Raw genomic sequence first — 27673 nt, forward strand, 5'->3', positions numbered from 1 at the left:
CTTTTTCCACATTTTCTTATGTTCCAGCCTTATTCCAAAATGGATTAAATTCATTTATTTTCTCAAAATTCTACACACAATACCCCATAATGACAATGTAAAAAAAGATTTTTCAAAATTTTTGCAAATTTATTAAAAATTAAAAAGCTGAAAAATCACATCTACTGTACATTAGTGTTCACGGCCTTTGCTGTGAAGCTCTAAATTGAGCTCAGGTACATTCTGTTTCCACTGATCATTCTTGAGATTTTTCAGCAGCTTAATTGGAGTTCACCTGTCGTCAACTCAGTTGATTGGTCATGAATTGAAAAGGCATACACCTGTCTATACACCTGTCTATATAAGGTCTCAGGGTTGACAGTGCATGTCAAAGCACAAACCAAACATGAAGACAAAGGAATTGTCTGTAGACCTCCGAGACAGGATTTTTTCAGAATTTTCCAGAATTCTTCTGTGAAGAGAGGAGAACCTTACAGAAGGACAACCAAATGTGCATCAATCCACCAATCAGGCCTGTATGGTAGAGTGGCCAGACGGAATCCACTCCCCGCCTGATGGATTCTCAGACCATAAGAAACAAAATTCTCTGGTCTGATGAGACTAAAATTGAACGCTTTGGAGTGAATGCCAGGCGTTAAGTTTGGAGAAAACCAGGCATCGCTCAACACCAGGCAAATACCATCCCTACAGTGAAGCATCGTGGTGCTTTCAAACCTGCTTCAGAATATCAATAGAGCCGAGTAACAACTCAATGAATGTCCTTGATTGGCCCAGCCAGAGCCCAGACATAAATTCTATTGAACATCTCTGGAGAGATCTGAAAAAGGCTGTACACCGTTGCTTCCCATCCAACCTGATAGAGCTTGAGAGGTAGTGCAAAGATGAATGGGCAAAAATTCCCAAAGACAGGTGGGTCAAGCTTGTGGCATCATATTCAAAAAGACTTAAGATCTTCACATTGTCATTATGGAGTCATGTGTGTAGAATTTCGAGGAAATAAATGAGTTTAATCAATTTTGGAATAAGGCTGTAATATAAAAAAATGTGGAAAAAGTGAAGCGCTATGAGAACTTTCCGGATGCACAGTACTTAACAATTGTAATACAACAGGTTTACTCACTTTCTATTTATTTATTGATTTTTTTTTAATTTTTTATATAAAACCAACTAATCTCTTTTACAATACAAAAGGGACAATGGAGGCTTTTGGTTTAGAACAGCGGCTTTCCTGTTGTTTCCATTAATTAACTTGCAGTTAATGCAGAATTAAATGTTTTGTGGACCTTGGCATGACTGCAAGCATGTGTAAACTTAATGTATGACATGTCTACTGTAGCTATGTTACATTACTTTAGGTGTATAGAAACAAGTTATTTATTATTGCTACTACTAATAGCCAAATGAAGGTATTTACATTAATGCAGTTTGCAGATGCTTCACAAATGTACACTGTATGTTAAAGGCATGAATACGGTACTCAAAATCACAATATTGGTGCTGGTAGTGGCATCATCTAGTGTTCCAAAATAAACACAACTGAAACTGAAACATACTGAAAAAAAACTATGATTGTTTATAATACTGAAATATATTTAGAAAATAAAATGAAAGGAAAATTGTTCGATATAGTTTTTAAAATCATGTTCTTACATTTTGTTTGTTTGTAAAGCATCTTATTTTATTTTATTGTTAGTTGTTGAAGTTTGCTTTGTAAACACTAGATGGCAGAGATGTCACAGTGCAAGAAGACTGTAAAGTGCTATTAACTAAAGCTTTTAGACTGTTAACCAGTAACTGAAAACCACCTATCCTAATTTTCACACAATAAAGTCTTCTCAGAATTGCATTGCATTACCAAAGTAAAATAAGCCATTAATTCCAGTTTACAAGGACTTTGATATTTCATATTTTAATGAAAATAATAATTTCATGAAAACTTTATTATAAAAACATTGTTCAGATATTTTAGTAACACATTTTGAGTGGCGTCAAAAAAACAATTATTTACAGTTTTGTTTTTTGTCAGTTTGAAATGTTTATTCCAAGGAGAATCCTGAAAGTTTTTTTTGAAAGAAATGATCACATGGGTTTGTTTGTGGCTCTCTTGAAAGGATATCGCTGTTCGATAAAATGGCCTGTGTCTGGGTCAAGAAGGAGTAAATAATTCATGTTTAAATTGTCTGACTTGTTGCACAGCTGTTCTAACTAACCAACCAGCAGGTCAAATCATTTGGTGGTGAAATGGTCAAATCAGCCTTATGAGGCCAAATATTGTTATGATACAGTTTCATAGATTTTGTTATCATTTATAAAATTATTGACTGTAGATGTTCTATGCCCTAAATATCTACTTTTCATGTAGTAGCATCCAATAAGCTGTTTTGTTTTATGGTAAAGCTTTGCCATATTTATTTGTATGTTCAAGAGATAGCGTGCAGTTCTTGCCTTTATTGTTGACTCATTCGGAGAGTCGTTTCGTGTTTACTGAACAGAATGTCAGATTGCCCTTTTAAATTGGGCATTTGGTGTTTATAAGGTTTGTGGCAACAAACAATGTTCTGGGGGAGGTTGTGAAACAGGACACTGCTTCGTCTTTATATTAACAGGCCTGGAGACTTTTACACAAACAGATGGTGCTGAGTGAGATTCTGTTTTATACATCAGCTTCTTGGTTATTTAATAAACAAGTTGCATTGTACTGAAATGTGGATCTTCTAAAATATATATATTTGTTTATATGCCTTTAACTGCCTTCTCTTCAAAATGGTTGACCTTATTTTGACTGTTTTAAATCATGACTGTTAAAGTCATTTAAATAATGACTGTTTTAAATAATGGTTTGCAGACACAGCATTGCTGGTTTACAAAAAATCAAACAAACATAATCCTGTTAAACTACCACACTTGATCTTGGTTTTATTTAAATAAATAAACAAAACAACATGTTAATTGAGAATCTGAAATATTTTATGGCATACTTAAAAAAAATAAAGATGATTTAGTGTTCAAACATGTTTATTTTGATCATGTTTTTAAATAAATTGGTCTTTCACTTCATACTGTCTGATTTTCATATGTATTAGTTCCAGGACTTTTACCATAAACCAACATATCAACCGTTCTGTAGAGGCTGATGTTTTAGAAATTAAGGGATGCTTTGAAAAAAATTTATACATTAAGTGTGTTAACTAGGGACATTAGTTGCAATCCAAATTTTTTTTTTTTGGTGGGGCAGTTTTAGGAATGTAGATAAAACAATTATGTTTTACATGTGACATTAATGACAATATTATTATCACTGTGCATGATCTTTTAAGTGAAGTTTTTATTCTTGTTGTTTTAATAAAACTTGTTGTTTTAATAAAACTTATTGTTTTATTAGTAAAATTAAACTTTTTGATTTTATATTAATAATTTATTTTTCAAAATTTTTTTTCAGAATCATAATCATTCATCAATCATTAAAATATACTGATTTGGTGCTTGAATCATTTATTATCATCGCTATTTGTTCATAAATCTCAAAGCAGACAGTTCAAAATAACAGCATGTATTTGAAATAAATAAATAATAATTACAATTTTATATATATATATATATATATATATATATATATATATATATATATATATATATATATATTATTATCATATATTATTAGCCCCCCTGTTCATTCCCCACCATTTCTCTTTAACAGAGAGATTTTTTCAACACATTTCTAAACATAATAGTTTTAATAACTCATCTCTAATAACTGATTTATTTTATCTTTACCATGATGACAATAAATAATACTTGACTAGATATTTTTCTAGACACTTCAATTCAGTTCAAAGTGACATTTAAAGGCTTAATTAGGTTTGCTTGGTAGAATTAGCCAAGTTATTGTATAATGATGGTTTGTTCTGTAGACTATCGAAAACAAAATATAGCTTAAAGGGGCTAATAATTTCCCCCTTAAAATGTTTTTTAAAAATTTAAAAACTGCTTTTATTCTAGCTGAAATAAAACAAAAAAGACTTTCTCCAGAAGAAAAAAATTGTATCACTTTTAATTAATTTAATACATCCTTCCTGAATTTCTAAATTAAACTTTTTGGAAACTGTTAAAGCTTTGTTCTAGATGTTTGTGTGTGTTCAGTGTTGTTGTACTGGCCATCTGTCATATATAAGGTGCCTGTCTGGCAGGCATTCAGAATCTAAATTTAACCTGGAAATGGTTCAAAACGTCAATATTTTAGTATTTAGAAAACCTTAGAAGTGAAAAACAGAAACGCCTAATAGAATCTTTTTACACTATTGGTCTTGCTTTCCACTATATAGTCTATACACCAGTATATTTCCTAAGAACTAAAATCATTCTTTTTTTTTCTGTTGATTTCAGTTGGTTTTTAAAGGTTTAATTTGCCCAAAAATATGTTTTCTTACTCCCCTTAATATCCCTGTTATTTTTGTGGCAAGAGCTGTAGATTCATAAACATTTCTCCTTTTGTGTGCCACAGATAAAGTAATGCTATGTTTTGCGAGACTTGAGGTTGAGTAAATAATGGCAGAGTTTTTATTTTTGCTTGAACTAATCTTTTGATATTCTCTGGTCTCAGGCTTTTTTCCCCATCTTCGTATTGTTTCGGTGTCTTTAGTGCTTGTCATCAGCAGTGGAGAGTAATGCAGTAATGTGGCTGGAGCCGCAGGGCAGTAAGTGCATTAGTTTTGTCCAGCCGTATAAAGTAATGGGAGCTGGAGGTGGAGGCGTTTCTGCCTCACTCTGCCTTGAATTCTAATAAGGTGCTTTTCTGACTCAGGTACAATCAGTAATTTGTTTTAGCCTGTAGCCTCTTTGGGGACAAGTGGATATGTGGTGGGGCACTAAGTATACCGTGAGCACGAAGACTTCAAATCCCATGTGTTACCAAAAAAAGTGATGCATAAGCAGCGTTGAACAAATGGCTGCACGCTAGTAATAGCTCAGATGCCATTTGGTGTTTCCTAAGAGAGTCATGTCAATTATTTTTTACATTTTATTTTACTTATTTAACCAAGGCCCACTTAAGGTATAATTTCATTTGCAGAAAACCCCACATAATTTATATTAAAGTGAGACTTTTGGTTTTGTTTTGATTTCTTAATAATTGTGATGTCACACCCCTGAGGATTCAGAGCTAGCTGTCTTATCTTAGTTTAGTTTTTTGTAAACTGGATTTTTGGGCTGAACAGGAAGCTTTTACTGCTGATAAATATGCTATGAATGCTAAAAATATTTTGCCTCATGCCTTGTGGATTAAAAATGTGTGTTTTTTTACATTCTTGATAGCCACATGTACTCTGTAACTATATTAGATTTTAGTAGTTAACGCTGTTCTGTAGACATGTGATTCAGTTATTTACAACCGCATCACAACAAAAATATAGGTAATGATCACTACATTAACGGAAATGCTGTGTATATGTACAGAACTACAGAACGAGAAGGTCTCGTGAAATTAAAATACAATTTTTTTAGATTTTACAGTAGCATTAGTATGTTAGTTTTAAGGTTACGCTAGTGTGCTCCTAAACAGTGACAAAATTCACATTTAGAAGATATAAATCTGCTTTAAACATCCAAAGCTTGTAGTTTGTCACTTCTGATGGATCAGTAATTGTTTTGACATCACAAAGTCATCAAATCTTCTGACCAATCATCTGCTCTCTACTATCTGACATGCCTTGCCCCCTTCAAGTCACTTGTCATCTGCTCTTCATTTGATGTGCTTGATCTCAACCACTCTCACGCACAGAGCAGTGATAAAAACAAAGTGCTATTGGCTGTTTTTAATAATGGGGAGGAGCTACTATAGGCCCCGCCCTATCTTTGTTTCTATTGAGAGTACATCAAATTTTGGATAAAAAATTTTGCATTTCAAAGCACTTTACAGTATCTTTAACAACTAAATAAATGATGAAAAGTGTAATAAGTAAATAAGAACAAGTCCCTTAAAGATAGTCTCAATAAAGATATAGTCCCAAACATTATCTTAAAAATAACCACATACCCACACCAACTCTTAAACTGGATTGCTTTAACCCAAAGATATTTATTAAACATTGCTTACAGTATAATAGGTGGATATGGCAACACTTCAAGCCCATGCTTTGATGAAAAGCTTTCCAGGCATATTCAAAACAGGAAACCTCTGTTGATATGGGTTTAGTTAAAAGTCTTTGCTAGCTGTAATATCACTTTGGTCAAAAATAGCAGATACCAAATGTCCAAGATGGCAGAAGGCTGCCATGGATACTGCAATTTCAGTCTTCGCCTCTTCAGTAGTCGTGTTTCCTAATAATATACAGTGGAAGTCCAGGGCTGAAAAAACGGTTTGTTTAATTTCTCATGTTATTGTAATCTCATCAGAGTTTGGGTGTTTAGGCCGAATTGAAGAAAGTAGCCTTTATAAAAAACTGCAGTGAATATTACAAGCATCTAAATACTGCACACAGTAACTGAAATGACTATTACTATTGCTAAATGTACTTTATAATGGCTTACAAGTGAAAAGGGTTAAAAGACAACTACCATCAAAATTTGTGTGTTCTTGTACAGCAATACTAACTTTATTTTATCTATACTTTGTTTTGTCATGCTTTATAGCGGAGAGCCAAACTAGGGGGCGTGGGCAATACTGCAGCACACAATATATGGACTAGTAATTAAAGTTGCTGTTAGGTTTGGTTGTAGTTTAAAACAATCAGTGTCCGGAGAAAAGTGCCTGAATGCATTGCAAATATGGCTACTGGGTGGATAGTTTTTGGCTTTGTCAAGTCACCTTTATTTCTAATACGATGTCAATTGTGTCAAAGATGTCAAAAATGCATGAACAACAAAAGGATAAACAATTATAGCAATATTTCACTTTCATATTTCATACTTTCATATTTCATACTTTCATATTTCATACTTTCATATTTCACAGTGGGACATGCTGTATTCACCAAAGCAAGCTGGTAGTAGTGTAGTGGCTAGTGTAGGTCTAGTTGGTTCAAAACTGATTCTGGACAGTTTAACATGAATATCACTGTTGAAGGGCCACTTGAAGACCAGTGATCCACCAATTGATGGAAATGGAGAAATCAGGCTCAATTCTCCTCTGGCCAAATAAAAAAGAGGAAGATCTGCAGAAAGTAAAGTGTGACGAAGGCCCATTTTGCAGCGTCTAGTCTTGTTCTGTGTGTTCCATACATTGGGCACTATCATACACTCAGCGCAATAAGGTGCAAGATGTGTTTCCACAACGTCTTGCATTTTTTAGACCAACCCTAATTTTTCTGTTTTTTGCCACGTTGTTTAAATTGCAAATCCATTTGTTCCACTTTGTGGACTCATGGGTGTTCCGATCAAGAAAAGATGTTAAGACAAATTGTTGGCAGGTTATTATTTTGAGAAACTAAAATAGACTGTGCAATAGACCAGCTGAAAGCAGGTCTAAGTCCAGCGTAGAGCGTGCCTCGCTTACACATTGCTTAAAACAGCAATACGCAAATTTCTTTACAAATGAAAAATAATTTAATGAATTTAATATTACAAAAATTATAATTTTCTACATACATATAAAAATCGCTGCCTTCATGCCTTCTTCATTTCAAGGGCTTTTTTCACTTTATTCATGACTACTTGCAAAAATCTGCGCTTAACAAACTAAACTAATTATGTAGGGCAATGGATGTCTGTGCATACAACACCGTTTCCCTATCCACGAAAGAGAAAGTGAAAGCAAAGGCAGATTGGAGGAGGCTTGTTATCCTTGTGCTGCAGATTCTCTGTTGAACTGTTTTCTCACTAGTAAAGCGTTCAGTTTTTGCACTTACAATGTCCGTCATGTAAATAGCAAATGCGCCATGGCTCAACACAACTGACTCTTAAAGGGAATGAGACATGAGACTGAGACTCTGATTGGTTTATTCTCAAAACACACCCATAACTCATTAAGAGAATAAGCACAACCCTGTTAGACCATGCGCCATGGTGCAGAGCATATTTTTTCGTTTTTAAAATAGCAAAAGTAGATTCAGGCACGCCCTTAATGCTTCTGCGCCCTTCGCTTTAGACTTTGCACCTAGATCATTACATAGAGCCCATTGTCTTTAATTAGGATTCTGTTGGTGGGAGTTTGCCTGATTCAGTGTGTAGATTCAGCTTCAGCTGTCTGTAAAATACTGTTCTCTAATTGAATGTTCAGATACAAGTCAAGGTACAAGAACACAACTGAAGTGATAAAGTAAACAATGCAAGAGGGACCATGGAGAAGCTGGCTGTCATTTTGTCACATATCTTAAAAATGATGCAAAATGATATGGATTATCAAACATATTTGCATGAGCAAATCCCTTTATGGTGAACAAGAAGTACTGTATGTAAATGCCGCTTTGTTAGCAGATAGATTGTTTGTGTACAGCACTAGGTCTGATTTATATTTGTGGAATGATAATTCTGATACCCTCACCTTCAGGTGTGGAAAGATTCATTCTTTCATGCAAGTGCAGAATGTGCATTGTCGTTTCAGTTGGCTGTTGTCTATTTAGTCATGGGAGCAGTAACTGCCAGGTGATAAAAGTTGTCTTTTGCCACTGCTAGTTTTTTGTTGTTGGCTTGGTGTGTACCAGACTTAAAAACATGTTGGTGGAAGTCTTTAATCCCACTTAGCACATTTATGTGCACTTCCGATTTGCAGACTTAGTGGCCACAATATGCAATTGTTTGTCAAGTCCACACGTCTGTAGTGCCTCATTTGATATTTCAGCTTTTTGAAGGATGCTTGTGAGCACACTGCCATTTTGCTTGATACATGCTAAGACGAGCCAACTTCTACATGAATGGGTGGACTCAGAAGAAGAAGAAGAAGTTGAGGGTTTAATGTGCGAATTGGGGCAGGACCTTTTTTTTTTTTTTTACTTAAAAGTGACATTGATTAGACACATGTCCTAATAGCTTAAGAAGTTTGTGCAAAATATTGGTTGCTTGCTCCAACAAAAGTCCTTGCTTAGCCTAGAAACTGCTAGGCTGCTGAGACAAGTAAAAAAATGCTTTGACAATCTTGACAAAAATAAACAAGATCTGAGAAGATACGGTTACCTTAATTTCAACTTGACGGCATGTTATGCCATTCTACTACAAGAGCTCAAGTTCAAGCTTCATTGTCATTCCACTACACGTATGGACATACAGTGGAACAAAATGTCATGTCTTGCAGGAGACCACAATGCTACATAAACATAATCATAAATACAAAAACAACACTGGACATAAGAGCTATTTATTTATTTATTTATTGTAATTACTTTGTAGGGGTTTTTCACCTTTATTATGATAGGACAGTAAAAATTTCAGACAGGAAAGCATTGGGAGCAGAGGGAGGGTAAGGGATGGCAAAGGACCTCAAGTCGGGAGTCTCAATCGGGTCGCCGTGAGCACCATGGTGCTATATGTCAGCGCACTTAACTACTAGGCTATTGGCGCCGACATAATAGCTATTTTAAATTTATACATAACTAACATATTGGAGGGTCTGTAAAAAATTATATGATCAATTAGTCCTGACAGCATATGTTTTAAGGTCATTTTAGCTGAACAATAAGTTAATCATGTAAGTTAATCATGTCCTAACTTAATTTTATAAGTTACTCAAGCTGTTTTAAGTCAGTTTAATATAACTTCAATGGACTCCTAGGGTTAATTTGATTTAGTTAAAAAAATTTAAGGCAACCAGTATTTTTTACAGTGTAACTATTGATCTTATTCTTGACATATAGGCAGGGGCAGCCATTGGACAGTCTTTTTGGCTCAAGACGTCAGCTTTCATTCATTTCCATTGAATTTTAGACATTTAAAACAGCTTGTTCTGCTGCTTCATGTTGCAAACTGATATTTTCTTAATATATTATTCTACTTTTTATGTATAGTCATTAACACACTTGTTTGTAGAGCAAGCAGTTTCAACGTTTTCTGCCGTTTATTATTCTTAGTCATGTCTCCCATGGGCAACTGAATTGGAAGTTCCAAACAATCGCAAAAACGAGTGCACTTCCACATTGTAGATCAAGCTTAATACTACTAGCTATACATACACGACCTAACTACTTTTACATAATACAGAACAATATTGTGCAAAAGAGGTATTTAATAGGGATTTAAAGTAGATTGTTGTCACATGCACAAGTTCACAAACATTGTTTTCCTTATTGAGTCCCTGTAAGATGGAGTGTAAGTGTCCGGTGCATATGGACAGAGTGTTTTTTAAATGTGGATGATCCAAGCTCTTGTTGTTTCAGCCACATTACTGTCTCACATTTGTACCGTGTTGCACTCCCATCATCGGTCTTCTGTGAGCCACTTCTTCCTCCGTGCCTGTCTGAAATACTCCAATAGTTTAGCTGAGAGCAAAGAGGAGAAACACAGAGGAGGAGGGGGAGAGAGAGACAGCATTCCTGAAAAATGAGCTGTGTCATTCTTGGGGAATCTCAGTTTAGAGTCCCGGAACACCCTTTACATCCAGCATGCAGGTGCACGTGTTTACCCGTCAAGCACTGTGGGGGTCTCCAGCTCTCTTTCTCACGCTCCTGTCTTTCGTGCACTGCATCATGGGATCACCTTGACGCAGCTCCTAGGGGCGGGTGGGGATTTGGGATCAGAGCTGAGGATCACTCCGCTGTATCCGGTGGTCTGTCAAACCCCGAATGCCACGCTGTGCCAGGTTTCACCTCAGGACTTGTAAGTGACATGCTGGCCTCCATTTGGTACGCCAAAAAGATGGGACGACGTCTGATCCGGAGCATTAGGAGGACCAAGAGATTGCATCTGCAGTTGCTGGTGGGTGATAGTTTGTTTTGTTTATGTGAAGCCGGGTTGAGGAATGCGTGCCTACAGGACGCGCTGGCTCCAGACAGAGTGACTTTGAGCTGTGCATGTAAATCACAGGACAGCTGTGTAGGAGAGGAGGAGGAGGAGAATAAAACATCCTCCTTTATTTATAAATGGACACAAACCTGGTTTTACAGGTGTTTTATAGTTTTGCGTTTTTTAGAAGTTCTGTTTTCTTTGACATTTTCATTCTTTAGCAATCATATATATTTTGACTGTTCAGTTTTCATGTACTTCTTGCAGTTTCCTGTTTTTTGGATGTTTTTCCAAAATTTGTTTTGTTGGTTTGGTCTGTTTTTACGAACCCATATAAAGGTGCATGGTAGAGGGAATTTATTTTTATGTTTTTGCATTCTCTCACAGAAGTAATGCATTAATCCAATGCTTTCAAAAGCTCTGAAATGGTTCTTCCTCTCCGCTCAATGTTTTTTTTTAATATTTATTTTGTTTGTTTATTTTGTTTATTTTGTTTTGTTTGTCACTTGCAAAAAACAAGTAACCAAGTTTCTTTAGGGGTTCTGTAGATGTGTTTTTTGTTTTGTTTTGTTTTGTTTTGTTTTGTTTTGTTTTGTTTTGTTTTGTTTTGTTTTGTTTTGTTTTGTTTTGTTTTGTTTTGTTTTTGGGCTGCACAATATGTTCATTCAGCATTGATATTGAAATGTGTGCATTCTGCATTCGTAATTTGTTTTGTTTTTCGTTTCGTTTTTGTGTTTTGTGCATTGATATCACAATGTGTGCATTCACGTTTTTTGTTTTGTTTTGCTTTGCTTTGCTTTGCTTTGCTTTGCTTTGCTTTGCTTTGCTTTGTTTGTTTGTTTGTTTGTTTGTTTGTTTGTTTTGAAAATTGACAAACAAACAGACAAATAGGGCTGAACAAAATATTGTTTGAGCATTGATATTGCAATGTTTGTATCTGCAATAGTCACATCCCAGGGTTAGATTATTTATAAAGTTTAAAACTTAAAGATATTGTAATTTTTTTAATTATTTATAATTATTTGATTGTTCAATTTCTACTTGCATACCATTTAACTCCCCAGAAAACCATAAAGCACTGTTTATTAATTTATTTTTGCTTGTAATTTAAAATTAATGTATGCAGATGCACTGCATAGACAAAGACTTGATCATCCCAATCGGTCTAAATTAATGAATTCTGTACAAATGGAGCTATTCAAATCATCTGCTGAATTTATATTCATAATTGTATATCGCAGCAAAACAAAATAGGGCAATGTCAAGATTTTTCCAATATCGTGCAGCCCAACAAACAAACCATCAAACAAACTTTGAGGGCTCTTTTTTTTTGTTTTAATGTTTCTTTTTACACACTAGGTTCTGTTAGTGTTTTACTTATCACATTGTGTCTTTCTGGATTTCATGTGTTTTTATGTTTTAATTAGTTTTGTTTTTAGAAACTTTATTTTATATACACTCTGTGTCTTTAGGAATGTTTTTTATTTCAAATTTTTACTTTAAAAAAATAATGTAGGTTGCATTTGTAAGAGAACATGTGCTTGCTTACATTTTCATACTGTGATAGAATCCTCTTATCTTCAAAACCCTTAAAATGTAATTTTTTTTATCCAACATGTTCATTTTCTTTACAGTTCTTATATCCTTTACAGTTATGCTGTTGTAACACAATGTATTTTCTTTTTTTCCATAAAATACAAAAGGTATTAAAATGCCAAGTGCACCTAAATGTAGTTATTTTAATCAAGTCATGATCATTTTAATTATTTTTTGATTTCATTAAAAACAAATGTAACAATAACCTTAAATTACTTTAAAACCCACTCATTCTTCATTTTTAAACTGCAATATATAAAAGATAAAAAATCTTTTAAAGCAAATGAACACATAAATATTTTTTTTTAAAGTATAGTGCGACAAAAAAGTAAAAGTATTGTGTGAGTAAATAAAGACAGCATTTTAATTAAAATGTATATATTTTTTTATTAAATGATGGTTGAAATACCATTTTTTAGTCTAATCCAAGGAATCAAATTGTTTTTAATTTAGTTTGCTCATCAAGTCATTTCCATATAGATTTTTTTAAACATATATTAGTGTTGTCATTACAAAAATCAATACAAAAATCATTTTTGTTACAAGCAATATGAATAGATGAATATTTAGAGCTCATTACATGCCTTTTCTCCATAAATCCCATTGTGTTTCCTATCTTTAGATATGCTGCATTTTAAGTCTCTCAGCAGCTCTGCATTTTCATACCTTTTAAGTAATCATGTGTCTGTGAGCATTAAAAGAACAATTTACTACGAAGATGATGATAATGGAACAATCATGCGGTGTCTGCCGACAGAAGATATGCATGTCACACATGTAGAGTAGCGCCGCATGCCATTTTTATTGTCACCGCGAGTGTCTCTGAAATAGCTGCTCATCTCTTTGCGTGTTTACTGCTGAAATTCATTTGGCCTCCAGACTGAGAGCTTGAGAAAGAGGCAAGGGATGCTCTGAAGGCTTTTGTCCTTGTATTGTGCTATCGATTGATTGGCCGTAATGCTGGCGGTTCAGGGAAAAGAAAAAAAGAACAGCTGAGAGACTGAGGTGATAAACAGAAGAGACAGATGTTTATTAGAATGGAGAGGCAGCTTTAAAATGAGCCAGAGTATTTCAGCAAGCATGTCTGTTTTTTGTTGTTGTTTTTTTTTTTGTATAATAGGTAGAAAAATCTGCCTATTTTTTCATGTAAAGATGTGTGGTTTTGTTTTTTGTATTGTTTTGCTTTGCTTTGTTTTTTTTGTGTTTTTGTTTTGTTTTGTTTCATGTAATATATTGTTTAGAATATACAGTGTTTACATTTTACATTACATTTGATTATTCAATAGTGGTAGGACAAAATTGCAATATGCATGAGGTGGCACTTCTCGTTATGGCAGATCGAACATACAGTTGAAGTCAAAGTTATTAGTCCCCTTGAATTATTAGCTCCCCTTATTTAAATAAACACATTTCTAAAGATAATAGTTTTAATAACTCATCTCTAATAACTGATTTATTTTATCTTTACCATGATGACAATACATATTATTTTACTAGATATTTTTAGACACTTCTATACAGCTTAAAGTGACATTTAAAGGCTTAACTAGGTTAGTTAGGTTAACTAGGCATGTTAGGGGAATTAAGCAAGTTATTGTGTAATGATGGTTTGTTCTGTAGACTATTGAAAAAATATAGCTTAAAGTGATGGTTTTAAAAAAAAAAATGGTTTTAAAAAAAAATTAAACATGCTTTTATTCTAGTGGAAATAAAACATATAAGACTTTCTCCAGAAGACAAAATATTATCATACAGACTGTGAAACTTTCCGTGCTCTGTTCTACATAATTTGGGAAATATTTAAAAAAGAAAAAAATGTTCAAAGGTGGGCTAATAGTTCAGACTTCAACTGTCTATCAGTGTTGCAATTATAAGAAATTTGTGCTGTTAACAAAATAAATACATCTTATAACCTCATTTAAAAATATACAGTATATCGCTAATATTGTGATCTATCATTATCGGGAGCAAAATATCATGATAATATGTATCGGATGTATAGTATTACTGTACCTGAAAATCTGGCTACTTATTTTAATTTAATTTTATTTATTCTTGCAATTTCTTTGAATCATTCTAAATAGAGATTTTCAAGTCATCTGTTAAAATTGTATTTATATTGCAATATAAATCGCAGCAAAATCAAAAATGACAGATGTAGATGTTATGTTTTGTTTAATGTTTCTGTTCAAATTGTGTCTTTTAGGGCTTCAGGTGTTTTGTTTTGTAATTTAGTTTCATCATTTTTTAGTTTAACATCAGTGTTGGGGAAAGTAACTTTTGAACGTTGATTACAATATTTAGTTATGCCCCTAAAAAAGTAACTAGTTGCGTTATCTAGTTGCTTTTTATGGTAAGTAATGCAAAATGTTACTTTTGCGTGGCTGAGGCTTGCTGTCTTTCAGAACTTTTTTTTTTAAATAGAGGAGCTCTGCAACTAACAACGCACCGTATAACCCACATCTACATTTATTCTTAAAATAAACACAGAAAAAATGTGAAAATTTTCCGAATGCCTTAGCGTGCTTTATTAGGAACTACTTTCTTCCGCCATTCATTTACATCAGCAGCTGACATCAAAACAGCAGAAGCCGTTACTAATTCGCCAACGTCATCTTTTAGAGCTAGTATTTAAATAATTCTCTTTAACGTAATGTAAAGCGCCGCTTCTGGTGTGTGACCCCCTTAAGGTGATGACAAAACAGCAAATTTTGATCACATTTTAAGATTATAAGGCTGAACGTGACATAAAATGCCATCCATCTATAGAGATTTCTGCTGTTGTGTTTGCGATAAGGAGGAACAAGGCTGAATCCAGCTTTTTATTCGCAGCTTATATTGACTCTGTTCTGTCCACCTTAAAAACCACGAGGCTTCCGTTTTTCAGCTTTTTAATTCGCGCTCAAGAGAACACTGTGAGCAAGGGCTTTTTTTCTTCTGGAGAAAGTCTTAATTGTTTTATTTCAGCTAGAATAAAAGCAGTTTTTCATTTTTTAAATCCACTTTAAGGACAAAATTATTAGCCCATTTAAGCTATATATTTTTTCGATAGTCTACCGAACAAACCATCATTATACAATAACTTGCCTATTTACCCTAACCTACCTAGTCAAGCCTTTAAATGTCACTTTAAGCTGTAAAGAAGTGTCTTGAAAAATATCTAGTCAAATATTATTTACTGTCATCATTGCAAAGAAAAAATAAATCAGTTATTAGAAATGAGTTATTAATGTTATAAAATGTGCTATTTGCTGTACATGTATAAACACACAAACATCTGAAAAATGTTTTTGAATGTTCAATATTTATAATAAACTATTTATTAAGTTATATTAAATCCATGAATGAAAAAAAAAATGCAATATAGTATAATAATATAGCATTTTCACTTGTGTCATTCATTAACCTTTGTTCCTTAAAATTCGAAGCAATTGAAAACATCCACCTGGTGGTCCATAAAAAAAGAAAACATAAATTTTATTTATCCATGGGGACATGAATATAGATTTGGTTGTAAACTCTTTTCACTTGAGCCTTCAAGAATCCTAGCAACAACAAGCATCCTAGCAACTGGCGACATCCCAGAATACTGCAGCAAGTTTTGCACAAACAAACACCCCCTACATTATGTCTACAAGCAGATGCAATTAAATGATGACTGATATCAAAAATGTATCTCTGTCGCAATAATTTCATGCATCCTTTTTTTCCTGTTCTATTATCTTGCATGGCATAATACAGTCTTTCGAATACATAATCCTCTCTGTGTTGTAGTCTTTGGCTCTATAGGGACAAATATGAGCTGTCGAGTAATTAAATGATCACGCCTCTCTCTACATGTCATAGGCTGAGCTGAACATGTTGTGTTGAATCATTGACGTTCTGCTCTGGCAGTCACAGAAGTGCAATATCAATCCTCTGTCTATCTGACAACCGGCTCATATTTTCTTCCAAATGTGATTTGCCACATTACAGCACTTTGCTTCATCTGTAGTGCAATAAAGCCTCATGCAAATTTGCTTCTACATTAGATAGTAAGTGATGAGTTTAGCATACAAATGTCAAAAAGATTGACGTTGACCGTAAAAAAAAAGGCATTTGTTTATATTATTACTACATTGGAATTGCATTTCACAATGAGATTTCATTTGTTTATATTAAAGGGGACGTATTATGCAAAAAACCATTTTATAAGGAGTTTAAACAGTTGTGTGGCAACAGTGTGCAAATATAGACAGTATCTAAAGGAAAAAAAAAACTAATACAATTGTTTTATAATCACGCTTCATTAAAACAGTCTGTAGAAAGACTTTGATTGACATTCTCTATTTGTACATGTCATTGGAGGGGGAAAGTTCCACCCACTCTCCTTCATTAGCATAGACAGCCCTGAAGGAGAAGCAGCTGTCCACCATTAGAGTTTTGAATCTGTCTGAGAGGACATTCTAAAGCCTCGGTCAGATCACAAAAATTTGGCACGACTTTATTGAAGTTGGGTGTCATGGTTTGGAAACGACAAATGAGATTCAGTCGTTTCTTCTTGTGTAATGTGACAGTTCACAACAACGGATACCATGTCTGCGATGCCTCATGATTGCCATCTCAGAAAGTCTAGAATGTTTAATTTTTTTCTAGTTCTTCACAATGAGTTCCGTCTCGTGGGTGACACTGTGCAACAGGAGCACATAATTTATCAGTTATATCAGCAGATGTATTAATGCGCTGGTTAGGTAATCAAAAATCTACTGCATATTTACTTATGAGTGAGTTAGGGGTGGATAAGATCAATCATTGGTTATGCAAACTTTAACTAAGGTTTATTAAACTATTTTATCAGACAGACTGGCACAAATATGCAGACATCTTCATTATCTCTTCCTTCCAACAGAGTTAGTTCTTCCGAGGTAATCTGGAAGCATGTTCAGTGCTGCGAATACATTAAAAAAAGCATTTCCTGTTTATTCAAATTTGTCATTAATAATAAAAAAACTGTTTAATATAGGGTTCTCTGAAACTGAGAATGATTTACTTTCATTTTATTTAGGCTAGATTATTAGGTTATTTAACAAATCAACACAATCTCATGGCAATTTGTGTTTCGACGCATATAGCAGACTTGTGTTGAAGTGCTTCTCCTCAAATGTTATTCGTTATTCTTGTTTATAGATAACTGACCGACAAAAGATACATTAAAATTAAGGTAAAAACGATAGCAGACAAATTTATTTCAAAAATACAAATTATATTTTTGTTTGTGCCCGTCCACTACTCAACTGTGAGGGTGGATGATTTGTTCCGCTATGTGGAATATAGGGATTTATTTAATGCTTGACTATAATTGTTGTATCACAAACCTCTGTTATATATATATATATATATACATATATATATACATATATATATATATATATATATATATATATATGATGTGCTTTCTTTTTCTCCACCTCAGTCACGGCAAGTTCAAGCGAGGGAGTTTTTAAAAAGAAACCCTGCAGGAAAATATGCATTTAGAGTTTAAAGAAAATATTTTAAAATGAAAAAGGAATCATAAGTTTGATCCTATTAATGTCGAAACAAATGCCCTTAAATAATGTAGTTTATTAGTTGTCAGCAAGCATCATTGTGACTGCTTTGGGTAATAATGCTCGTCGTGAACGTCACAGCATGACTGATCCCGAAGGAACATGTAGTCTGGCACATTTGTTACCCATGACAAGTTAGGATTTTATCAAGACAAAATCGCGTAAACTTGAAATAGTGACTTTCATAACTGACAATAAAATCGTGTGATCTGACCAGGACTTAATTTGAATTTAAAAAGACAGTCACCTTAACGGCACAACTTGGATCAAAAGGGGCAGTTTTAAAGAGTTATAAAAAATGTTTGTGTGTTTTGAGCTAAAACTTCATATACAAACTCTTAGGACATATACTGTATCTAAGACCATTTTAAATGTTGTAAAAAGGGGCATAGTAGGTCATTTTTAATAAATACATTTGATTATAGTTGAAGGTAAAAATATAATCACTTAAATTAATTATTTTTCAAAAATGTTCCAAGTGATGTTTATCAGAGGATGGAATGTTTCACTGCATTTCCTGTTATAGTCTTTGATCTGTATTATTTACATTTTAGCTGGAATTAAAGCAGTTTTGAAATTCCTCCATATTTTAATTAATGCTAGTTACAACAATTACTAATTCTTAATCTTGAGATTATTAATATTAGATTGGTATGCTATAAACTAGCATGCACAATTCAAGTTTTTGCAAAGTTAACATAGATGAGAAAAAGCCTTAAAATATTTGTGATAGCTAATGCATACTAATTTTAACATATAAAATGTAAAATATATTCTATAAATAATATTCTAAAGTGTTGCAGTCACATTTATTTAAATATTTATATTTTATAAATAAACAATCATTAAAGAATGTTTGTTTTCTGTTGTTGTCAATGGTATCGCAGCATTACAGCATAGCGAGGCAGTCAGCGTTGAGCGCTCTTAATTTTTCCACATGTTGCAAATTAAACAAAACAAACAAACAAACAAAAAAAGCGGTGCTCATCAGTGTCACTTTTTAGCTAGCTGTCCGAGCACAGTGGGGGAGGGGTGGGACAATACCATTCAGCTGTCAACAAATAATCTGCTGAAGACTTTCAACTTGTAATGGTAGTGCACAGTGACACTCTGTTACATAGCAACCGACTGAAGAAATGCTCACAGCTGAGCATTTTTAGAAACGTGCTTGCATTTCTGCACAGCAAAAAAATGCTTTATTGACTTGTATTTAATATTACAATATAGTACAATGTAAAAAATACAATGTTAATAATACCTTTTCATTCGTATTTTTTATTATGATACTTTAATTAAGTGGTTTCTTGTTAATCACGGGAGTTACGTTCTAAAAATAGCCCGCAATAAGTAAAATCCATGAAGTAGTCCATTTTAGTTTTTAACATTATCATAGATGTTTTAAGGCTGTAAAACCTCTCACTACACTATTTTCTCAGATAGTAGGGTTGGGTCCATAGATGATGCCATCATCCCTTGCCGATGGCAAATAGACGTCAAGATGATGAGCCGGCATCGCAATCCTCCGCATGACCCCTTTTGCAAACCTGTTTGCAAAAAATGACACACTCAGGCCTCATTTACACTAATAAAGCTGAGTTTTAAAATGGAATTTTAGAAAGAAAACGATCCGCATCCACACTGGTGTTTCATCTAGCATTTCTGAACACCCCTACGTCTACACTACACGAGTAACACTTGCGGAAAACGCACATCACGTGACCACACACACACTCACACTGTAATGCTCGTCTGAGCTCCAGCTCAGTGGATGCTTTGAGCAGAGCACGTCGGACAGTTTATCAAGGCTGTACGCTGGATCGTGTTTCACTATAGTTGTTAAACCAAATATTTCATTAATCTTGTCTCTATCTAATGACTCTTCGGTCTTTTGAATCTATCAGGTAATGTGTCATAGCATCAGTACACTGTTTCAGTCTTTCACTGTCACACTTGTACTTAGTAATTTTAGTGAAAACCTGAGATACTGTTGGTTGGTTGCTGTTGTTTGTGCACCTTTTTTACCAACCAAGTTTATCAACACCGTTATAACAAAAGAGATCACTCTCCCTATTTATTCAAGAGTCCTGTGGAAAAAAGTGATTGACACGTGGTGATTTGTGTGTAACTTATGATTTGGTTATGGGTAAAACAAAGACCATGCGGGTCAGGTAGTTGAAACGGTAGGCTACAAATATTTAATTCGTTATGAATGAATTAATTGTTCATGAATAATTAATTCATCGACGCTTATGACGGCGATGCCACCGTCCATCGCAATGTTTCACATTAGTACGATGCCAAATTGGTCGACATCGCCCAACCCTGTCAGATAGGCATTAACATTTTTACACTTTTCTCTCTCGTTTAAACACTCGCGTAACTTCTACCATCCTTTAGCATGTCCAACTTTTCGTGCGTTAGCATCTTCCTCTGCCTTTTGTAAGCTACCGCGGGTGCCGTTGATGTTTCGTCAACATTATACAGTTTGTTGGGGAAAAAACTTGCAAACAAAGAGTACAGCACTTTAGAGTCACACTGCTAGCAATCACATATTTATGTCAACATGGCAAGCTGAATACATTCTGTACTGTACAGGATACACGGCACGGAGGAGATTATTTGACTGGTCTACAACCAATCAGGTCGCAGGACACAATGTGCTAATCAGGGCGCAGAGTACAATGGGCTGTGAAAAGCATGCCAAACTACACAAAGAAATCTGCAAAACGGCTAGACCACGAAAGGTGAATCGCATTATTATGGTGAGGGACCACTGTATTACAAAAATGATTATTGGATTTATATGTTTGTTTACTCATTAAAGAGTATCCATGTTGAATTGGTCTATTTTACCTAAGTCGAACAGATGAACTTATTTTAAAATGCTTAAATAGACTTGGAGAAATAGATTTTAGGAATATGGAATTTATTTCCTTATTTACTTATTTAGCTTAATTGATTTGTCCTCATAGCTATGATTGATTATTGCTGCTTATTTCTCTTTTGCATTCAACAATGTTTGTCCCTGCACACCTGTGACCCAATTTAGGGCGGTGACCCGTCAGTAGTGAATTATGTGTCTAGAGTGAAAGTGATCAGTGTTGTAGTAAGGCTTAGAAAATGTTTACAGACTTACAAATTGCCAAGTCCTGATGTTGATTTTGGGCACTTGTATGGAATCAGAGAACAATCAGATCTGGAGCACCATGAAGCTCAGTGTCATTTACCACTGTACGAGTATAGAGTCTTAAGCAGCTATGACAATGGGGGTCTGGATTTTTCAGGTGTCCCTTAAATCGGTAAGCCATGGTAAGGGGTCTACAGCAACACTCATGAAAAATAAATCAATGTTTTAATTTAATTGCTGGTGAATTATTAATACACCTTAACATTTAGAAGGTCAAATTAAAATGGGAATGCTAGCAAGTATGTCTTGGGGCATTGTCTTAAGACTGTAATCTGTGTGTATACAATGCGTCGTTGCTGGGTTATATAGATTTTTTTTCTAAAGAAATAAATTTGTTACAGCATTTTAAAACAGTGTTATGATTAAATGTGTGTCCCTTTTAATCTTTATATAAAAATGTCAAATAGTTGATGTCTTACTCTTTTACTATAAGCAGTTCTTTTTATTCGGTCAGCTTTTTTTTACCCTCAACCACAAAAGGTCATCACGGTTTTGCTTGTTTGTTTGATTCCCTTCTTGCTTGTGCTAATTTGAAAATTGCCAGGATCGCTGAAGACGTTTGCCAGTATCTTGGATCAGATGCTGTGCGGTAATAGGCCCATTGCATGTGGTTCTTTAAATTCTATTAAAGCCCTGTGAATATAAGCTCTTTAGGTGGAGGAGAAGGCAGGGCTTGGGCTCTGTGGGGTTGCTTGCTTTATTTGATGTGGAAGCTGTTGCCATGGTTTTGGTCCTGGGGGAATAGAAGCACAAGCTGTGACAATGTCTGTTACCTCATTTGACACCTGTGGCACACCTTGGATAGTTTTTAACGGAACAGAGTCGCCGTCAATAGGTTTGATTGTGGAGCGTTGCTGTGGTGGAGATCTGCAGGAATTCTAGTCTTATTAACAAAGAAGAGGTTATTTTTGAAATCGCTTTCTCTTTTTTTTCTGCCTGTGAAGGCACAGCCTTTTGTCTCCCCCTCACTGAATCATATGTGTGTGGAAAGAGACTGCAGCGAGCGTGTGAAAACCGATCTGTGTCAGAAGGAGCATCCAGACAGCATGGAATCCTCATCTTCTTCTGAACGCGCAGCGCATGCTTGCTTTCTGGATTTACCTTTACCTCTTAATCTCACTGGATCTATGCCTCACTCTCCCATTCGGAGCCGTGAGTATGTTTGCTAGCACAAAGTTTTATAATCATTAGGTAATCGTATCTTTTCTGACAATGAAGCTTTTAGCCTAAAGTGCAAGGAGGAGGGAAAAATCAATAGCTTGGCTGAAATAGTTTCTGTGGCTCGGCTAGCTCTAATGATCAGCCGGAGAGCTGGAGTCCTCTGAGTGTGGCCATGCCTAGGAAGAAAAGGACTACAACAACACCAATCATTTCTTTTTCGTCAGGGTACCACCCTGAATGCCAGCATCTATATTTAATGCGCATTGCAAGGCTTTGTTTTGCTTTTAAGAAAGCAATGTGATTGATACCTTCTTGTGGATGATCTTGTAGCCCCAGTCCATTTAGATTAAGAATCCCAGGAGAACTGTGGGCTTTCCGCTGCAACACTTGCCAGTTAATTGAAGCCATTTCCTGCTTCTCCAGGCTCTTAGGTTCTCCCCCATGCACAGAGAGCTCCACGGTCCTTCATTGATCCTCTCTCAGGTCTCAGCTTGTCTGGAGCTGGAGTCACAGCAGCGCTCGTGGGCAGCAGCGCGATCACCTCCTCCCTTCTCGCTGCCCACTCCACCTTCCAGCATGAGGCTGATGCACACTTGATCTCCCAGCTGGTGAGGACAGGAAGGTTTGGAGTTGGCTTACGGATGGATTTTGGGCTGTCGGCTCCGACTTCACACTTTCATTGTTTTGTGGTGGGATCTCTGAGAGGATGCTGTAACCTCATCCAGGTGCACCCTCCCTCTACTGCCACACTTCCACTTTCTGAACTGCCTCGGCACTTGACAGCTGTTGCTGCTTTGTCCTGTTCCCAAGGGCTGTGATGAACTACATCTTCGGGAACAACACGCTGTACCCTCGAGGCGGTCGGGCCAACACTGCATCCGGCCATGCCACCCCGGGGTCCAAACAGAGGCAGTGGGCCAAGCGGAGCTCCAGTGAGGAACTGCCTTCGTCTTCCTCTCGCTGGCAGCAGCTTCTGGCCTTCTTCACCAGACGCGGTGCCTTCAGCGACTGCATCACAGCAGGAGCGACCCAGGTAACTCTTTTCCTCTTCACACCTTCTGAATGGGATGTGCGTGCACTTGAGCCAAGAGTGGGGAAACCTAACTAGTTGAACTTTCAGGAATGCATGATTTAGCCGTTCATGGTCGAGCTGATTGAAGCGAAGCTTCTGTGTTTTTCAACACATCCTAATCCTTTCAGAATTGCATGCACCACATATTTGCTTAGTTTGTCCTTTCACTGTTTGCGAAGGGAATAGCATATCGTGATACATTACTTGTAGAGGTGTTGACTGGAAATGTAGATTTGGTTTCCTAAAAGGCAAGTTTCTATATTCTGTCCTTTCAGTAGAAAAAAGTGGTGTGTTGTAGGCTAATGATGGTATCAGATTTTGTTGTTGTGATGAATTGCTGAATCATTTATCACGATATACGGTATTATCACAATGTTGACATGAGCTACTTTAAAATGGATAATGACAAAAGTACTTAGTGTATTGCTTTGTGTACAAGTTCAGAGTAATCAAAAGTCTACATCTAATTAAACTGCAAAAGGATTGATATTAGTTTAAGTACAGCATCATTTTATTAAAACTCCATTTCATAAAACGATTACAACCATTTTACCATAGTAATGGAAATTAACTAAGAGATAAAAATCATGCATTCATTCATTTTTTTGGCTTAGTCCTTTTATTAATCAGGGGTCACCACTGAGGAAAAAAACACAGACTTCCAGCTGAAACCCAAAGCTGGGAAACACCCATACCCTCTCACATTCACACACATGCACTACGGCAAATTTAGCTTATTCAATTCACCTATATCTGCATGCCTTTGGACTGTGGGGTAAACCGGAGCACCCAGAGGAAACCCACGCCAACACAGGGATAGTATGCAAACTCCACACAGAAATGTCAACGGGCCCAGCTGGGGCTCAAACCAGTGACCTTCTTGCTGTGAGGCGATCATGCTACCCACTGCACCACCGTGATGCCCCAAGATAAAAATCAGCTAATATTAATATAAGCTTTTGTAGTTTTTGTTGTGAACTTAATTAACTGAGTATTAACTTACAAGTGCCTTTTAAATAGCCACAGAATGTTAAATTGGTATTTCAGCATGTAGTAGGCCAGATGTGAAATTGTTTACTAATAAGGTAACCAGTTCAGTCTCCAAGCATTTAGTGCTGTGATGAACACCGCTGCAAATACAATGCCAGTTTTCTTTGCTTCTCAGTGGTTTCAAGTGCACACAATATCAATATTGTGCATGTTAATTATCACGATATATTAAACTTATTCAATATCAGCATATATCTAGTTTTTTGGGGTTATTTGAAGCTTGTTTGGAGTGACAAAGCTTTCAATGCTTAACCAATTCATAAAAGTCCTATGTTTGCAGTCTCTATAATTTTGTCAAAACACACTATTACATTTTTATGGCTAGCACACACAATGGCATGCTTACAGATAAAGCTACTTAGGTGTTCAATTAATTATATTTGCTTCTTGTAAACTATACATTGAAGGCCCATTTAATTGAGAGTTACAATACATAATCATATTGGACAGCTGAAGTGTCTTCTTCCCATAGGTAGAGGAAAGCACTCAGTTGGTGAATGATGGTACTCTTGGATCTAATCATATAAGGCGGTCAAGTCAAAGTGGTTCAGGTTCTTCATTTCGGCCAGAAGTGACCTAAGGGGGCAGACCAAAAAAATAAAGCAGTCTGTCAGCTACTGTAGACTGGTTCTGATCCCAAGGACAAATGGTCGCTCATTGTTTCACAGCGGGGTCATGCCCTGGAATGAAAGCAGGACAAATAAAAGCTGCAACAAAGGGCTTTTGCAGCCAGTCCTTTTATTCCTGCCATTGACTCTGTTATCACACTGTGATAACTTCATCTCTTTTTCATGTATGTTTTCAAAAGGCCAAACCGGCAATTCTCGCCAAGGATAACTACATAATTGTGCTTTTACAGAGTGATATACAGTAGTCTGGAAATATTTGGAGTGCTTTAAACTTTCAGCTCATAATTTACAGTAGGATCTGTGTGTTGGCTAACTGTCAGACGCATGTGGTCATGGACAGTAAGCACCATCCGAACATATCCGAAATTGGATATGAAGTGATATAAAGGAAATATATGCAGAGAAGATACAGATACCATGGATTTGTGATGCAACCCAATGCAACTTACCAAATCTGGCTTTATGAACACTTGAAACTTTTTAGGAATGTATTGTTGCTGCCATTGTCTCCCTTGTCTGTTTCTAAACACATTTGTGGTTCATCTGTAGAAGTTTTGAGAACTTGTTGACTTTGTGATTTAACTGTGAATCAAGATTAGAGCTTCTAAACTAATCGTGCCTCTCCTTGTCTGTTTCTAAACACATTTGTGGTTCATCTGTATAGTTTTTGAGAACTTGTTGACTTTGTGATTTAACTGTGAATCAAGATTAGAGCTTCTAAACTAATCGTGCCTCTCCTTGTCTGTTTCTAAACACATTTGTGGTTCATCTGTATAGTTTTTGAGAACTTGTTGACTTTGTGATTTAACTGTGAATCAAGATTAGAGCTTCTAAACTAATCGTGCCTCTCCTATTGTAAAACAATATTTGTTTTACAGTTGACTTTCATCGTTGAAATGCAGACATTCTAATCTTTTAGCAGACGTTGTTTCAGGTTCGTGTGAGAAGTATTCATATGTCACAGTTCATTTTCTGATGCATTTCACATTGAATTTCAATGAAGACAGCATGACGGTAGACGTACATTCTTTTAAAATGTATTATATCTCACACACACACACACACACACACACACACACACACACACACACACACACAAAACATTTCGTTTTTATTATGGGTGCATGAAAATGATAAAAACACTTTACCGTTTTAAACAGGCATGTCACGATCAGGTTTTCTTGCCCTCAAGTCCGAGTCCATGTCATTTGATTTTGAGTATGTACCGATACCGAAACTCAGTCCAATACATAAACAAGAATAAAGAAGAGCAAATAATCAGGATGTTCCTTATTTTTTATTTAATTCACCTTAGTTAACAAACAGAGCACTACTGTGAGGTAGCTTGAACAGTCAAGTAATAAATAATATAGATTCTTCACTTGTGGACTTTAGTACAACAGTAAATATACAAAAAAATCTAAATCAAATATCACCTCAACCTAAAATACCCAGCAGGCAATCCCAGGTTTACACATATCATGGTTTGCTATGGCAATGCTGTTGTCATCAACTTTATAATACCTCCAGATAGCAGACATACTTGCAGTTTCCACTTCAACCTGCTTCTGTGTTCTACTTTGCCGACATTTAACCAATAGCGTCTCTGCAACAAAGAGATGTGATGCTGCACATGTTGCTGTTTCTGTGTGAAGTCAAGAAAGAGGTCTAACTCTGTGCCACTGCATAACTATAGATGTGTTAAAAATGATATACTGTATACAGGTATATTCGAGTCCTGATCGGGAGGTAGGGTCCGAGGTTTGAAAGCGCGTGATCGGGCCCAATTTCCAATTACATGATCAGATATGGACATTTCTAGTTTTAAATATGCACAACACTTATCTGTATGGCAAAAATAGACAGAGAGTTTTGAGTTTCTTTTGCAGTGACTTAAAAAGGGGGTTAATATTTCTTGTGACCACAGGGAATTTTTTAAACATATTTTATTACCGTTTTTTTATAAGCACAAACAGAACAGAAACATTTATACAATCTATGATACAAATGAGACAATGATAATAATAATAATAATAATAATAATACTAATAATAAAAACACATGCACCATATGGATTACATTATATACACCATCAAGTTTTACTTGGTCAAACTCAAAACATTGAAATTGGAGTGGAAAAGTAAGAGTAAAATTGTCCATGAATCATAAGTGCCCCACTTTCAACTCTTCAATCTTTCAATCAAAAGATAACCAAGAAAGATGTCCCAGATTTTTACAAAATTTTAAGAAACATCTGCCCTAGCAAAATGAATTATTTCAAGCTTAAGAGCTGCAACCATTTCAGTCAGCCATTTATGAAAAGTACAGTGCTGATCATAATTGAGTACACCCCATTTTGAAAATTAGTATTTTTATCCATTTCACAGTAAATATAGGGATTGTATTTAGGTGCATTTAAACAAAACAGATTTATTAATCAGATATATTTATTAAAATAATATTTTAGTCCCCAAACAAACTTATAAATTCAAAGATAATACAATTAAGTTTGAGCAAAATATTGAAA

At 35.3% G+C, this 27673-nt stretch overlaps 1 protein-coding gene across 39 annotated transcripts in view; it reads left to right on the forward strand.

Annotated features, from left to right (window-relative positions):
* The window catches only part of dlg1a (discs large MAGUK scaffold protein 1a), a 220569-nt gene that overhangs the window by 80644 nt on the left and 112252 nt on the right, over positions 1 to 27673 (forward strand). For 3 of the 39 annotated variants that reach the window (XM_005165911.6, XM_073952492.1, XM_005165913.6), the window contains exons 1-2: positions 22210 to 22386; positions 22819 to 23428. In XM_005165911.6, coding sequence (XP_005165968.2) covers positions 23213 to 23428 — 216 coding nt within the window. In that variant the 5' untranslated portion in view covers positions 22210 to 22386; positions 22819 to 23212. 39 annotated transcript variants of the gene reach the window in all.

The sequence above is a fragment of the Danio rerio genome, chromosome 6, assembly GCF_049306965.1.
Source record: "Danio rerio strain Tuebingen ecotype United States chromosome 6, GRCz12tu, whole genome shotgun sequence".
In the NCBI taxonomy this organism is placed as follows: domain Eukaryota; kingdom Metazoa; phylum Chordata; class Actinopteri; order Cypriniformes; family Danionidae; genus Danio; species Danio rerio.